General features: G+C 40.8%; 2 protein-coding genes across 6 annotated transcripts in view; one reads left to right on the forward strand and one right to left on the reverse strand.

Annotated features, from left to right (window-relative positions):
- The window catches only part of ARL9 (ARF like GTPase 9), a 37,100-nt gene extending 29,356 nt beyond the window's left edge, over positions 1-7,744 (forward strand). For both annotated transcript variants that reach the window (XM_073592016.1, XM_073592022.1), the window contains exons 3-4: positions 694-869; positions 6,676-7,744. In XM_073592016.1, the coding sequence (XP_073448117.1) occupies positions 694-869; positions 6,676-6,867 (368 nt within the window). In that variant the 3' untranslated portion in view covers positions 6,868-7,744. The remainder of the gene's footprint in view (positions 1-693; positions 870-6,675) is intronic.
- Positions 7,745-9,208: 1,464 nt separating this feature from the next.
- HOPX (HOP homeobox) overlaps positions 9,209-16,207 on the reverse strand; it is a 57,620-nt gene continuing 50,621 nt past the window's right edge. For all 4 annotated transcript variants that reach the window (XM_073592051.1, XM_073592045.1, XM_073592033.1 and 1 more), the window contains one exon: positions 9,209-9,607. In XM_073592051.1, coding sequence (XP_073448152.1) covers positions 9,530-9,607 — 78 coding nt within the window. In that variant the 3' untranslated portion in view covers positions 9,209-9,529. The remainder of the gene's footprint in view (positions 9,608-16,207) is intronic.

Here is a 16,207-nt window from a genome sequence, read left to right on the forward strand (position 1 = left end):
CAAACACAAAGGACACTGGTGATGTACCCCTTCCCGCCACCAGTTCCCTCCCCTTTCCACCTATCCATTTATGGAGTGGGCACTCTCGCCTTAAACCCATATTTTAGATTATAGCCTTCACATAGTGGTAATTCACTGTGTGTAAATTAATATGGGTTATTCTGAATCATGGTAATGATAGATGGAATAGGTGAAATTCTAGTGGGTCAGTCAGTCTTACTGGTGTATTTGTTTCTTTAAGACTATACTCACAGTTCATGCCCACAACAAAGGCTTAATGCTCCTTTCACATAAGCACATCTCCAAACTCGCACAATTTCCAATGTGACTTTGATGTGGCTCTTTTGGTGCGATTTTGATTTAACTTTACATTCTATGGATCAAAGTTGCACGAGAATAGTGCACACCCCTATTCAAAGTCGCAGCGACTTTAAGTTGCAGTTTTTTTAATGGGTGCCATTAAAAAAATGGTGTACAACTTGTCATTCGACTTTGATGTCCAAAGTCACATGAAAAATGGTGAATGGTGCCTTAAGAGCCTATGAAAAATTTATATCGTAGATCATCCACTCCTTTTGGTAACATTATCTATTTTAACATGGTTTAATCACAGCAACTACAACTTCACCAGGTAATGAAGTTCAGTAAACTGTAGTTCACCTTCATTGAGTAATGTTGCTATTTCATCAACAGTTGGAGGAAGTGAACATCTTCGTCCCTACTGGAAAATGTACCTCTCTAGAGCATTTGCTGTCATTTTTGTTGTGGACTCTGCAGATCATGGTCGCCTTCCACTTGCTAAAAGACACCTACATCAACTGATTCAACAAGATGCATTAATTCCGTTAATGGTTCTTGCTAATAAACAGGTATGGTGCAGTTGTTTTTTTCTTTCTTTATTTGCATGTGTTTTTAATGCAATACCCCACAGTTAGATCAACAATGCATTAAAGCGATCGTAAACCGCTGAAAAAAAAAAAAAAATGGGAAAAAAAAAATCCCTGCAAGACGATGGCATAATGTGCTAGCATGCGTCGCATACTAGCAAAATATTAAATACTTGCCTTAGAATAAAGCCCCTCGCAGAGGCGCCCGGTCGCCGCTGGGGTTCTGGCACGATACGCCGGACCTTTTAGAGTGCATGCGCCGCTGACGTTAGTGGCTGCATGCAGGATGAATATCCGTGCAGGTTTAGGAGATATTCATTTTACCTACAGGCAAGCCTTTTTTTGTAAAAATATATTACTCAATATGAACTCGCGCTGATGGAAACAACTAAGTGATAATGAAATGCAGCTGCTGTAGACAAGGTGCTAATCACTTGGATAAATGTGGATAAAAAATACTGCGCTCGCAACACACAATATAAGTGAAATCAACAAAAAAGTCCAAATGAAAATCCAAATAAATGCAACTGCAGTGTTAGTCCACAAAAAATGCTTCACAAACTTGCAGGAGTACAGTGACACCCCCTTTTGCATCCCCACTCACCAAAACAGGACGACCCCCAGCTTTGCAGTCCAGGGGTCACTTCAGGCTTGTAAATGGTATCCCACACACGTGGATTAGTGTCAAAACATCAGATGGTGGATCGGTGTAAACATCAGATGATAGATTCCATTAGAAGGCTCTCAACAGGATATACAGGCACCCAGAAATGAAAAGAGGATGGACTAATGGTGAAGTACTGTTATAAAAGTTGATTTAATGCGCATAGGGATTGGTACTTGCAAAAAGACAGTTAAAAACGGGCATGGATATAGAGCTGTAGATACAGGAAGCAGCCGTTCATAGCATGCGTTCCACAGACCGGAAGTGACGACAAACCAGGAAATTATGTCAATGCATTTCGCCCTCCCTCAGGGTGCAATCAAGGAGGCTTACCTGTAGATAAAAATCCCCAAGTGGGGTATACAACCGCTTTAACCCGATCTTCATTACATAGTTGTAACACAAAACTTGAGATCCTCATTTGCCATAACTTTCCTCTAATTTCAAGATCTTTAATTCTGTTTTGAATGCATCGAGCCCCAGACCCATGTTAATGTTTTTTTTTTTTTTCTGTGGTGTTTAGACAAGCGAACACTGCTAAACCTTTTAGTATATTAATAACAGTACAACATGCTAAAATTTTAAACTTCCTTTTGACTGAAACTTTTTTAAGGAAAAAAACATTCCTATTGGTTTTCATGCTCTTTATTACTTATGTTTAGAATTGGCTTCCTTTGCTCCCACTGTAGGATAATTTCACTGGAGAGTCCACTGCCAGTATGGTAGTGCAGAGAGAGGGTTTCGGAAAACTAAACCTAATGAGTGTGTGTGGATTTCTTCACAGCTTATTCCAGTCTTTTTCAACCTGTTTACTGTGGGGAAACTCCTAAAATAATTTACAGATCCTAGGGAACTGCTGCAAAAATGTATGCCAACAATTCAGGGTTTATTAGTGTGATCAGTAAATTGTAGATACAGTATTAAATAATAAAATTATTATTAACAAAATTATTTTTAACAAAGAAACAAAAATACGGGCCAGAAAAGAAACTTCAAAGGAAGAAGAAAAATTGGACTATATTGGCCAGGCAAGGAGTACATACCCATATAAAAACAGGATTTTTTTAATTGTACAATTTAGTTTATGTATATTTGAAAAACTTTATAAACTTTATATAAATTTTATGTATATTTTAAAAACAAATGTGTATTGGTTTGCTCATAGGCCAAGCTCACTACACATAATGGTAAGTAACTAGTATTATATACAATATCGATATAACCAATATCATGTGGATCTTCATGAGTCAACGTGTTTCGCTAGAAGTAGCTTCATTGGGACGCATGAAAATAACACAGTATTTCTCACAGCACTGGCGTTAAACCGGTATAAAGATGATCCCCTGGGTGGGCACCAGAGTATGGAGAGGGACCAAAAAAAATATGGACACCTAAACACCTGGGATTATTCCCAAAATGGTTCTAGCTGGCAGTAACACAAATCTCCCATAAGATCCAACAGAATCAGGAAGCCCCAAGGTTAAGCTGTAGTAGGGCAGATGTCCTATCAGTGCAGATATGCGCAGTGGCAAAGTACATCTTTGACTTCTCATATGTAGTGTCAGCTTCCTCCCAGCCAATAGCTGGCTTTACAGCCTGGACATAGGGCTGAACTAGAAAAAGTCAGAGGGCCGAGTTCTTCTGAGGTATCCTCAGATGGCCCACTATCATCCAGATGTCTAGGAGGGATACTTGCTGCGTGGTGAGAGGATTCTCTCGAGGTTGGGCCAGCAAGAGTTAAATTCTCTGGGGGAGGTTGAGCTAATTGCTGCAATGGAACTGCTGCTGCTCGTTCCACTATGTAACCCCTGCCCATCTTTTGAGTAGGACCGCTTACCTGTTAACCCTCTGACTCTGTCTGCTGCATAGACTCTAAAACAGCTTTTGCAGACCAATTGGCTGGTATTGGGATGACCCTGCATGCTCAGCATTTAGGGATTTGAAAGTTATTGAATGTGAAGAACTATGTCTTTTCACGGATGAACCCTCACCGCTTGCATGGTATCCTAATCTGGATGGTTTTTCCCTGGTTGGGGCCTTCATAGGTTTGTTTATGTCGCCTTGATGTCCGCTTGGACTTCTGGCATACAAGGTGAAATACATAAATGTACCACAAAAGTGCTCCCCTCTTCTTACTGATATTTTTTTTTTTTTTACTCACCTGGACGACGGTCCCTACCTTAAATGTTGGAGAGTGTCTTGTTCGGGTGGTGTACTGCTTATTTTATGCAGCAGACATAAAAGGCAATTAGAGAAAGATAAAGGAGTTGGTGACTGGTATTTCAGATGGAGCAAGGAAACGATATTCCTGGGTAAAAGAAAATAAGAAAAATTACATTTACCATTGGCAAAAAATGGGGTCTCCTCCAGGAGCTCCCCACATAGGCAACCTCCTCAGATGACAACAGGATGCCATGCTGAAAGCCCCCAGTAATGAACAATGGAGAGGGGAGGGATGATACAACCCTCTAAAAAATGATTTTGACAAACAAGGACAAAAAATGTAAAATTTGCCCCTATTCAAGATGGCTGCCATAACCTCAGGCCAGACCATGCAAGAGCGGCTGGCGGCACTGGGACCTATGTGGCCCGCCGGACTCAGCCCGGCCCACCAAGCGGGCTCCTGACATCCGCGCGTTCGCAGAGCGGGCAGGAAGATGCTGAGGGACTCGGAAAAGCTGGCGCAAGGTGCGTGCCACCCACTTATAGCAACCAGGGTTGAAGGTACAATATCACAAGGAGGGGAAGGTGGTGGGGGAGGAAGAAAGCGAAAGATAGAGAGAGGAACGCAAGGAAATTAAAGTGAGTGAGAGAGAATAGATGACAGGAGGGAGAAATGAAGGATAAGGCTAAGTGAAAAATAGATATAGCTGCCTTCTTTGCTGCAGGCTTGAGCAAATGCCAGTATATAAATGCAGATGGGAGCTCTTGGTTAAGAGGCAACTGCTGTCCCAAAAGACCCACAGAAGGGACTTCCTATATTATTAGCGCATTTAGCTGCCCAAGAATAGGGACTGCACCTGGGAGAGGCTTGAACCCAGCTGGAAGCTGCCGACTGCAGAGGTAAGGGATATTCAACCACCATTCACTGACCATAAGGTATGAGGGAAAGAAAGGAGAATGCTGGGAATGCACTAATCCTTTTCTTTTATAATATTCACTGGTCCTGAGGGAGGAGCCAAGTCGGAGCTTGTCACAGGTATGCTGCCATGGAGGCACCAGGAAAGTTTTGCCTATGGTTCTACTTTAAATATGGATTTATACCCAAGATTCAGCATGGAATGCTGGCTAGATTGATTGATTGTTTAAAGCTGAATTCTGGGGGGGGGTTACTTATTTATTTTACATTTTATTTTTTTGCTTAGTTGCATTAGTCCAGCTTTAAAGAATGGTAAGTATACAAATTCCATACTGAGCCAATTCCTGTGGAAGCTGAAAAATGCTGTAGTAGCCGCCACTACTACAGTGATGTTTGCTTCCTAACCAGATCCCATGCCGAGCAGCTGCCTGCTACATAGTAACCACAGGGGATTGACCACAAAAAGGGCTGTCAAAAAAAAAAAACTCCAAACCAATTAAAAACCAGGGTATTCATTTCAGTAGCTCTTTTAAATCTGCTCTTGCAGCCAAATAATTTGTTTTCCTTGTAATCTTTCTGTGTAAAAATTACTGACTTGCAGACCCAAAGGTGACAATCTACAGATTTATAGACCCAATTCAAAATTGCCTGGGGGTTTCCCAAAGTGGTTAATATTGCCCCCCAAGAGTCTATGAGATTATCCAAAGGGTCAATAAAGTGGCTTGGGTTTAAAAAGGAATCAGTAAATGCCTGAGGGTAAATGGAAAGTCAGTAAATGATGGAAAATTGTTTTGAGCCTTTTGAAGTCCCCACCAGTGTCTATTCCTGAGTATGAGGTGGATAGCAGCAAGACCGGGTTACCCAGGGTTGGATAGTCAGCTGCCAGCGAGAGGCCTTAAGATGTCTTTGCCAGCTCTGTGACAGAGTTTACTGGTCTTATGTGCTTTGAGTTGCGGGTGTGTGATCTTCCCCTTCAGTGAAAGATATGTTTGTGTTCACTTCCCCGAACTAGTGTATTTCCACCCCCACCTAAAACTGATAAGAGAGCCAGTAAGTACACCCATAGTGGTGCCAAAGAATGGGTTGCTGTGCATTTACTAAGAATTCCAGCATTGTAAGAACCATAATGGCCATTGCTGATACCAAATGGATGTGTTACCAGTATGTAAAAGAATATTATTGTTCATAGTATGAGGTTATTTGAATTTTATAGTATTTATTAACTTCTTCTCTCCTGTAATAAATAAATTAAAGCATGTGTCATAAACCGTGCATGTAGAATTCAGCATCTAACACATTTTTTGGAAAAGTAGAGACTGGTTAGAACTTCCATCAAGATTTTTTTTGTTGTCAGCATCACTATTATGCCCTGTACACACGATCGGACATTCCAACAACAAAATCCATGGATTTTTTCCGACAGATGTTGGCTCATACTTTGTCTTGCATACACACGGTCGCACAAAGTTGTCAGGAAAATCCAATCGGTCTGAACGCGGTGACGTAAAACACGTACATCGAGACTATAAACTGGGCAGTAGCCAATGGCTTTTCTCTCTCAATTTATTCTGAGCATGCGTGGCACTTTGTGCATTGGAATTTTCCACACACAGTCGGAATTTACGCAAACGGATTTTGTTGGAAAATTTTATAGCCTGCTCTCAAACTTTGTGTGTTGGAAATTCTGATGGAAAAAGTCCGATGGAGCCCACACACGGTCGGAATTTCCGACAACAAGCTCCAATCGCACATATTCCGTCAGAAAGTCCGACCGTGAGTACAGGGCATAAGAGTGATTCTCTTCCTGTGTGGTCACCAGGACAGAAAATTGATTGTCACTTGTATGGTGATGCTTAGACTCTCTAACACAATACCAATCTATCCAAGATGAAAATGTATTATTAAAATATAAAAGTTGTGGCTAAGATAATACATCTTTAAACAACATATGTAAATAACTGTTTGTCTTAATGCGCCCCCCCAATACTATGATTTTGTTTGTTGGTGTCAATCAAAATTAATCTATTATTTAATTCTTCCCAAAGGACCTAAAGAATGCATACCACATCACTGAGATTCATGAGGCTCTTGGGTTGTCCGATATTGGTGAAAAGCGGAAGCTCTTTTTAATTGGGACTTATGCGACAAAAGATGAGTCTGAAGTTTCTTCTGGGATACTAGATGCCAAGGAGTTTCTTGCACAACTTCTTTCCGAAAATTCTGCTAAAATATCCTAATTGCACTTGTTACAAGCACATGCCAAAGTAATGCAGAGTACATGCTGCAGTAATGCTGTGTACTTTGTGATTTTACTGTGTAAAATAGTTCTTACATTATACTGTCTTAGTAATATATTTCTAAAGATCACATTTATTACGTTTGCAACTTGCCTTTTTAGAAAGTGGTGAATATTGGCTACACAATACATATATTAATTGAAAATTGAACACACAAGATTTTCATGATTTTTTTTTTTTTTCAGCCTGAACAGAACTATGATGTTCAGGTTTTATATACTGGCATCTGTTAAGGAGAAGGTCAACATAACTGTGTAATATAATACATGTAATTTTGTTATGCTTGGCCTTCATTTACGAAATGGACTGATTTTTATTTATTTTTTCCTGTACTAAAGCCCCATTAACGCTAGTGAGTCTGCCATCGTGCTGCAATGCACAACATGTCATTCTCTCTGGTGCCTGTTCACATCATTTCAACATGCTGCAGTGCAATTTTTGAAAAGGTGTATCTGCTTCTCTTGGTGCAACATTGTGAGCTTTTGGCCCCATAGGCTTCAATAGTAGTACATGAAAAGTTCAAGAAATACACATGCACAAAAAAAATGAAGCATGAAAACGAATCAAAAAACGTGCTACATAAACGCACTGAAAAACAGATGATTTATACAGCAGCACTAGTGTGAACCTAGGCTAATGGTTATAGAAAAGGGGGGTTATCTGATGGACTGGATCGAATAATACTGATTTTCTGACACTTTTGATATGTTTGATTTACTGTAGTCCTCTTCACTTCACACATTTTTCTATTGAAATTTAAAAAATATATATTGTCCAGTTTTAAATGTGCTAAATAAATAGAGAACATTTTGTGAAATCCAGAGTTTTGTTGGTTTGTTAAAGTTCTACATTTGTTTTTGTAAATGGTTCCTGTCTACATGGTCTGCGTTGAGGGTTGTGCACCCACAGGGCTGTCAAATGGGGAGCAGTGGCTGTGTCAGTGTAACCGCTGCGTCCCAAGTGACATGAATAGGACTGCCTGCACAGGGATGCAGGAAACACCTGTGCATCCCCATGTGGACAAACTCAGCCATTGCATAGGCATACACTATAGTACATCCTTGTGAATGAGGCCGTGAAGTGGCTGTTTCACCACATATAAAGAATTTAAAAGGAGCTTCCTGTAAAGGAAGAGATTGCCTTGCGTGCAAATGTAAGTTGATTTGTATCATCACTCTACTGTGACCAAAACTCTTCTGTGTGTCAGATACCTGGTCCCAAGCTCCTCTCTGTGGATCCACCGGCCAGATGCTATGTCATTACTGTGTCTTGTAGAGATTAAAGTCATTGTCTGACCTCCTTTCCCCCACAGTTCTGTTTGTTTGGAACAAGCAGTGCATGTAAGTTGCGGTCATGTGCACTTTTTTATGCACACTACAAATCCCACAGTCCATCTCTGGAGCAACCAAAAGAGAGTGGTTGTGTTTCTACTTACAGTGACACCATGGAAAACAAATTCAGACCACAGCATTGAAGGAAAGGAATTGGGCTGAGATTTAGGCTCCTTTCACACTGAGGCGCTTTGCAGGCGCTAAAGTGCTAAAAATAGCGCCTACAAACCGCCCCGAAAGAGCTGCTCAATGCACTCCAATGTGAAAGCCCCAACGGCTTTCACACTGGAGCGGTGCGCTTGCAGGGCAGACTAAAGTCCTGCAAGCCGCATCTTTGGAGCGCTGTAGGAGCGGTGTATTTACCGCTCCTAAAGCGCCCCTTCCCAATGAAAACAATGGGGCAGCGCTGCAAACACGCCCGCAAAGCGCCGCTACAGCGGTGTTTTGCGGGCGGTTTTAACCCTTTTTCTGCCGCTAGCGGGAGGTTGAAACCGCGCTGCTAAAACGACGGTAAAGCGGCGCTATATTTAGTGCCGCTGTACCGCCAGCGCTCGCACGCCTCAGTGTGAAAGTAGCCTTAGTGTCACTTCAAGATTTCTGACTTTTCCGAATATGGATACTTGTGGGTTTATTTACTAGCCATGATAACTTTTTTTTTTTTTTTTTTTCCCCAGGAGGTAGCTAATGGCCACCCTGCATTTATCTTATGACGTGACAAAGATAAAGAGATTAAAAATTTACATCATCCAGGGTAATGGGCACATGGTTCCAGAGGTCACTTCAGCTGTGCTAGGTGCTACAGCTTTATCATTCCATGTATAGAAACCTCCTCCTGTGAAGGTGTAATATCTCAAGAAATATATTTCTACAAAATCTTTATTTTTTTTATTAAATATTTCCATGCAAAAATATGCACTTTTTTTTTTTTACATATATTTGTGTAATTAATATTCAGCCATTCTACATTGCTTTATTGCTGCTTTACATGTACATATTGTATATGTTTAGGATCTGAATAGACCTATTTCCAGTTTTAGATTATATTATTGGTTAAATATCGCTTTAGTTACATAAATATTTTTTCAAATAAAGTATTAAATTCAAGAGTGGACATTTTTAAATATATTACATTTGTATATACAACATAGATGAGTATAAGCTTAACGCACAAACAGTACATATATTATAATTTTTTCTTTCAAATAATTTTGAGCTCTGTAGAAAAAATAGTTGCGATAAACACGTATAAAATGTGCATTCACAGTGCCTCCTTAGTCCATGACTGATCCACATTCTGACGGTAAACCCTCCGATCTTTTCCATTTAGCTAATCGATTTTTGAACCATTTCTAGGGGGGGAAAAAAAGCATAATTACTTATTGCAATTTGGATACTCTAGGCAAGTATTTTAGCATATCCACTAAACAGCAGTCCTCTCTTGCTGTGGCAATAGATAATATTCCCTGCACATCTCATGCCTGTGGGAGATGAGTCGGTCTGTAATATATAATTCAGTGTTTATTACACTTGTTTATCTGGAGACCGCATCCATTGCCTGCACCAATAAAATCTGCATTTTTAGCAGCATGAGGGGCCTTTGAGTAAATAAAATCACAAAAAAAGTTGGATGGACAAAACTTTGTAATAATTGGAGTCATGTCTATTTTATTCAGAAGTTGTTTTTCCACAGTTTGTAATTGACATGTCCTATTCCACAATGCTGCACATGCTGTGTGTTGCGGTGCCTTGTGTTAACACGGTCATGTTTAATTTTCTTTGCATTGAGGTGCACTGCCACATTATTCCAAATGAACTGGCTGTAATAAAGCAGCACATCTTAATGCATGGTAATTCTTTACATTAATAAAATGCACAGTGATCGGACGCTAAAGGAAACCTGCGCAGAGAGAAACTGCCACTCCAGACCTACTCAGAAAATGCTAGTTGCCTGGCAGTTGTACTGATCCTCTGGCTTCAGTACTTGAGTTGCTGAGCTGGAACTTGCAGACCACAGCTGGCTACTATTCCATCGTTAACTACAGTATTTTGAGTAAAGTTATTTCATTCTTTATGCCAGATGTGTCCTGCTTTGCCCCTGAAAGTCTCTGCAGATACTCTAAGGCAGGAATCCTCAAACTATGGCCCTCCAGCTGTTACAGAACTACACATCACATGAGGTATTGTAAAACTCTGACATTCACAGACATGACTAGGCATGATGGGAATTGTAGTTCCTGAACAACTGGAGGGCCATAGTTTGAAGACCCCTGCTCTAAGGCCTTGTGCACACAGGGCATTCTTATTGCCCCTTTTATCAGCGTCGACTTATTTTTTTACAGCTTCAAAACACCTCTCCCCTTACCCTAATCACTCCAAGGGAAAAAGAAAAGAGGAAGGCAGGTAAAAAGAAAAGTGGGGGAAGGGTGTGCAATTGATAGAGGCATGGGAAAATTGTACCAGGGTTCTTAAAGTTTCCCCACTTTATTTTTTTACTCGTATTTTGTTTTTGAAATTTGTAATAAAAAAAAAAAGTCACTTATTAATACTAATCTGCAAGGTCAGCCGGCCTGCCAGGCAAACTAGTCACATGACACTCTCCGACATGTCCAATTACTACTCCTGCCCTCACTGTTTCCAATGAAAATATAAAAGTGAGGAAACTTTGTGAAGACTCTTTGTAAAAGAGAGATATTGGCCACTTCCGAAGCGCCGCACGCCGATATACGTCGGGTGTTTGAAGAGGGATATCTTTGTTATGGCAGCAGCTAGCTGCCATAACCCCAGTATCCTCTTCTTCAGCGGACAATCCGGTTTCCAATAATAGTGGTCTCTGTGGCGGATTCGCTGCAAGATCACTTTTATCGGCGGCGGGATAGGCGCCGCTGTCCGGTGCCCTCTGCCGTTTACCGGAGCCGTCGGCAGAGGTGGAGGCGATCGGGTCCTCTTCCGTGTGGTATGGAGACGAGTGAGGGGAAGATGGCCCCCACCTGCCTCCATACCATTGCAGGGTGGAAGTGACGTCAAAACGTCACTTCCGCCCATAGCTCTTAGAGGGCCCCTTTTTTTTTTTTTTTTTTTTTATTGCATTTTAGTGTAAATATGAGATCTCAGGTCTTTTTGACCCCAGATTTCTTGTCATGCTTTTTTTCTATTACTTATTGTAATAGGAATAAAAGTGACACAGTTTTTTTAAAAAAAAAGAACAGTGTAAAAGGTAAAATATATTAATAAAAAAAATTTTTTAAATGCGCCCCGTCCCGCCGAGCCCGCGTGCAGAAGCGAACGCATACGTGAGTAGCGCCTGCATATGAAAACTGTGTTCAAACCACACATGTGAGGTATCGATTGGTAGAGTGAGAGCAATAATTCTAGCCCCACCCCCCCCTGTAACTCAAAACATGCAACCTGTAGAATGTTTTAAACGTCGCCTATGGAGATTTTTAAGGGAAAGTTTGTTGCCATTCCACGAGCGGGCGTAATTTTTAAGTGTGATATGTTGGGTATCAATTTACTCGGCGTAACATTATCTTTCACAATATAAAAAAAATTGGGCTAACTTTACTGTTGTCTTATTTTTTAATTCAAAAAAGTGCATTTTTTCCTGGTGGAATTTTAAAGTCGGGCTGTTTTTTTTTTTTTTTTTTTTTTTTTACTGCCATATCGGGTAGGCTTGCTAGGAACTTTGCACTATTTGCTGCCCTGGAATACACACTTTTTTGAAGTGGTTGGTTTAGATTCCCCTTTGACTTCCATTTCAGGAATAACACATTTTTGTAGGTTTGCAAATTCCTTAAAGTTCACCTGAACTATAACTGATTGGATTTTTGAGACGTTCACATATCTCAAATTGTAATGTTTTTAATGTTAAACCCAATTTTGATTTGTCTTTAAAATGTAAAATAAGCTGTTTCATATATCTGTGGTAGCCCCATGTCCTATATGGATTTTCAACCCAGCTAAAACACTGCTGAGATAAACCTGTATTATATTACCACACAGTTAACATGTAGCAAAGCAGAAAACATTAAAGGGAGAGATATTGCAAGTGTCCACTAGAGGACACCAGAATGTTATGCAATATTTAGCCCACTGCAGTGTTTCTCAAACTTCTACCCTAACAAATGCAATTCAGTTTTCCCAGTTCTCTTCACAGAATAACAGCTGAAATAATTAAAATGGTTCCTGTTTAGGGCATGACTCCAGAAAAAATGTGCAGCTGAGACCATGTCCATGATAAGGCCATGGAGCTCATGCATATCCAGGGGCAAGGACCAGTGCATATGCAGTACACTCATAATTACATTTTTTTCAAGTGTACCTTATATGCCCCAAGGTCCACAAATGGTTACAGTATTATAATGTGTCAGACTCAGAGATTTGCACCATATATAGAAACGGTAAAGCAGGATTATTGGGTAGCAATGCAAAGTAAGAAGGGAGAGAGAGGTATCCTATCCAAAGCTTTGCAGAACTTTGGGTGGGATAAAGCCTCCATTCCAAGGCCCATATCTCACCTGGTAGCCAGGTGAGTTAAAAAATGGTACAAGTGCTGCCTGTTTAATTTAAGAAACTTGCAGTATAAGGCTACATTTGCAACAGCAATTTGCCTCAATGTGACTTGCAGCAGCAGATCTGCTGATTCCTGCTGCTGTTTCTGATACCTCTGAGTATCTAGCTGTGGCCGCCAACTCTGTGCACTTTAGTGACAGGTTGCTGACAGCTTCAGCTATTCGTGGTTGTTCATACAGCCAGAGATTACCTGTGATGATTGCTACTGGATGCACACAAAATGTGTTCAGCAGTCACCGTAGAGAATCTCTGGCTGTATGAACAGCTGCAACTACCAGCAACTTGTCATTAAAGTGTACGGGATTGGCAGCTGCAGCTTAGCCACTCATGGGTGTCAAAAACAGCAGCAGGAATCTGCAAATTCCTGCCACTGCCATTCGCACCGGGGCAAACGCCATTGTCAATGTAGCCTTAGGGGACACTCTTTGTTAGTAGCTCAGACCAGAAGATGTTTCGTCTGTTTTATGCAATGCTTCCTGTACAAAACCCTCTAGGTTTGAAAAACTGTGTTTGCTGCATTGCTAAACTTGCCTGGACTGTTCCTGGATGTCCCTGTCTTGTGCAAAGTTTACCATGCAAATACCAGGTGAGCCTGCCTCTTTACAACTTGATACTTGGATTCAGGCAGTGCCTATTGTTAAATAAAATGACGGGGGGCTGTAAAACAGCTCACATTGGCAAAGCTAACCAGCAGGAGGCAAACCGCTTAACCAACCAGCAGATGCCACCATTGACTGTAGTCCACCATGCCTGTCTAGAGAGAAAGCAACATGTGAACCTGTCTCTACACCAGCAGATACCGACCCCTTTTAGAGAGGCAGATAGCGGCTCAGGGGCCGATTTCTACACCTCAACAGCTGCTGCAGAATGTTTTGTGGAAATTGTCTGTTGAGAATGATGTTAAGATCTACTTGTGAAAGAGTCGCTGAACATGAGAAGTTACCAAAGAAACAGTAATCTGATGTGGTTTGTGATGAGTAAGCATGTTTGTGTGAAACTCGTCCACTGAGCACCTTTTGGATCGTTGTGTGTCAACTTCCTATGATTTCATGAATCTTCAATAAAATTAATTGATTTAATGCCTGGGTTGCTGCCACCATTCTTTGTTTCAATCTGATGTGCTAGCATCCATTTTAACAGGGGAGCCCCAAAAGAGCTACTTTGGCTTACAATCTCAGGATGTATCCTAAACTCAAAGGAAAGGGTTACCTCGACTGGCTTACTAGTGTGTGTTCAGTGTTCACATGGGAAAATTACCCTTGTCTGTTAAAATACAGAAGCACATTAACAACTTGCTGACCACCCTGTATCACTTCTACGGCTACAGGGTGGCAGCTGTGGGCAGAATCACATATGCGCGATTCTGTATTTTTGCCTGCGCATGCCATTGGTGGACCACTGCTGTTGTGATAATTCTATGTAAACAAATTAGTCTCTTCCCCTAGTGAAAGCACCACACTGTGTACACAAAAACACTGGCTAGGCACACAGTTAACCCTTTAACCACTTGCTGACCGCCGCACGACGATGTACGTCCAAACTTTGAAGGGGTATATCGTTGGTATAGCAGCAGCTAACTGCCATAACCCCGGTATCCCCGTTTTCGTGCGGTGGCCGGCTTTCAGATAAAAGTGGTCCCTGCGGCGGATTCGCCGCAAGATCACTTTTATCGGTGGCGGGAGAGGGCCCCCCCGCCGCGATCCGGTGCCCTCCGCTGCTTACAGGAGCCGTCGGTAGCGGCGGAGGCGATCGCGTCCGTCTCCGTCCTGTGCCTGGAGACGAGTGAGGCTAAGATGGCGCCCACTCGTCTCCATGGCACTGCTTAAAAAGGCACAATGTCATTTTTTTAAATGACTGTTTTTTTTTTTGTTTGTTTTTTTTTTTGTATTGCTTTTTAGTGTAAATATGAGATCTGAGGTCTTTTTTGACCCCAGATCTCATATTTAAGAGGTCCTGTTATGCTTTTTTCTATTACAAGGGATGTTTACATCCCTTGTAATAGGAATAAAAGTGACATTTGTTTTTAAAACAGTGTAAAATAAATAAAATAATGTAAAATAAATAATAAAAATAAAAAATTTTTTTTTTAAAAACCCCCCGTCCCAACGAGCTCGCACGCAGAAGTGAACGCATACAGGAGTACCGCCCGCATATGAAAATGGTGGTCAAAACCACACATGTGAGGTATCGCCGTGACCGGTAAAGCGAGAGCAATAATTCTAGCCCTAGACCTCCACTGTACCGCAAAATATGCAACCTGTATGTACCGCCTATGAAGATTTTTGAGGGTAAAAGTTTGACGCCATTCCACGAGTGGGCGCAATTTTGAAGCGTGACATGTTGGGTATCAATTTACTTGGCATAACATTATATTTCACAATATAAAAAAAATTGGGCTAACTTTACTGTTGTCTTATTTTTTATTCAAAAAAGTTATTTTTTTCCAAAAAAAAGTGTGCTTTTAAGACCGCTGCGCAAATACGGTGCAAAAAAAAGTATTGCAATGTATTCAAAAAAGTGAATTTTTTCCAAAAAAAAGTGTGCTTTTAAGACCGCTGCGCAAATACGGTGCAAAAAAAAGTATTGCCATTTTATTCTCTAGGGTGTTAGAAGAAAAACCATATATAATGTTTGGGGTTCTAAGTAATTTTCTAGTAAAAAAAACCTGTTTTAAACATGTAAACACCTAAAATCCAAAACGAGGCTGGTCCTTAAGTGGTTAATCGCCCCAGATGTTTAACCCCTTCCCAGCCAGTGTCATTAGTAAGCCAACAGTGCATACTTTTAGCACTGATCATTGTATTAGTGTCACTTGTTCCCTAAAGCCTCAATTAGTGTCCAATAGACCACCGCAATATTGCAGTCCCACTATAAGTTGCTGATTGCAGCCATTACTAGTATTAAAAAAAATCTATAAATATATCCCATAGTTTGTAGATGTTTGCGTAAACCAATCAATTTACGCTTATTGGGATTTTTTTTACCAAAAATATGTAGCAGAATACATATTGGCCTAAATTTATGAAGAAATTCGTTTTTTTTTTACATTATTTATTGGAAATCTTTTATAGCAGAAAGTAAAAAATATTGTTTTGTTTTTTTCAAAATTGTCGTGGTGATCCAATACCACAAAAAAAACAAGTTAGACTTACCGGTAACTTGTTTTCCAGAAGTCTTTCAGGACAGCACCTGAGAGATAGCGACTCCACCCACCGGAACAGGAAACACCTTCTTCCTCCAAACTTTAAACGGAGGCGCCTCCCCACCATACCTCAGTTGTAGTAGAGAAGACCTCCGGCCCCGGCTGGAACACATAAACACATATGTTAGTCACAGCATAGTATATACAATACAATAGGGCGGGATGTTGCTGTCCTGAA

This window comes from Aquarana catesbeiana, linkage group LG01, assembly GCF_042186555.1.
Source record: "Aquarana catesbeiana isolate 2022-GZ linkage group LG01, ASM4218655v1, whole genome shotgun sequence".
NCBI classification, from domain to species: Eukaryota; Metazoa; Chordata; class Amphibia; order Anura; family Ranidae; genus Aquarana; species Aquarana catesbeiana.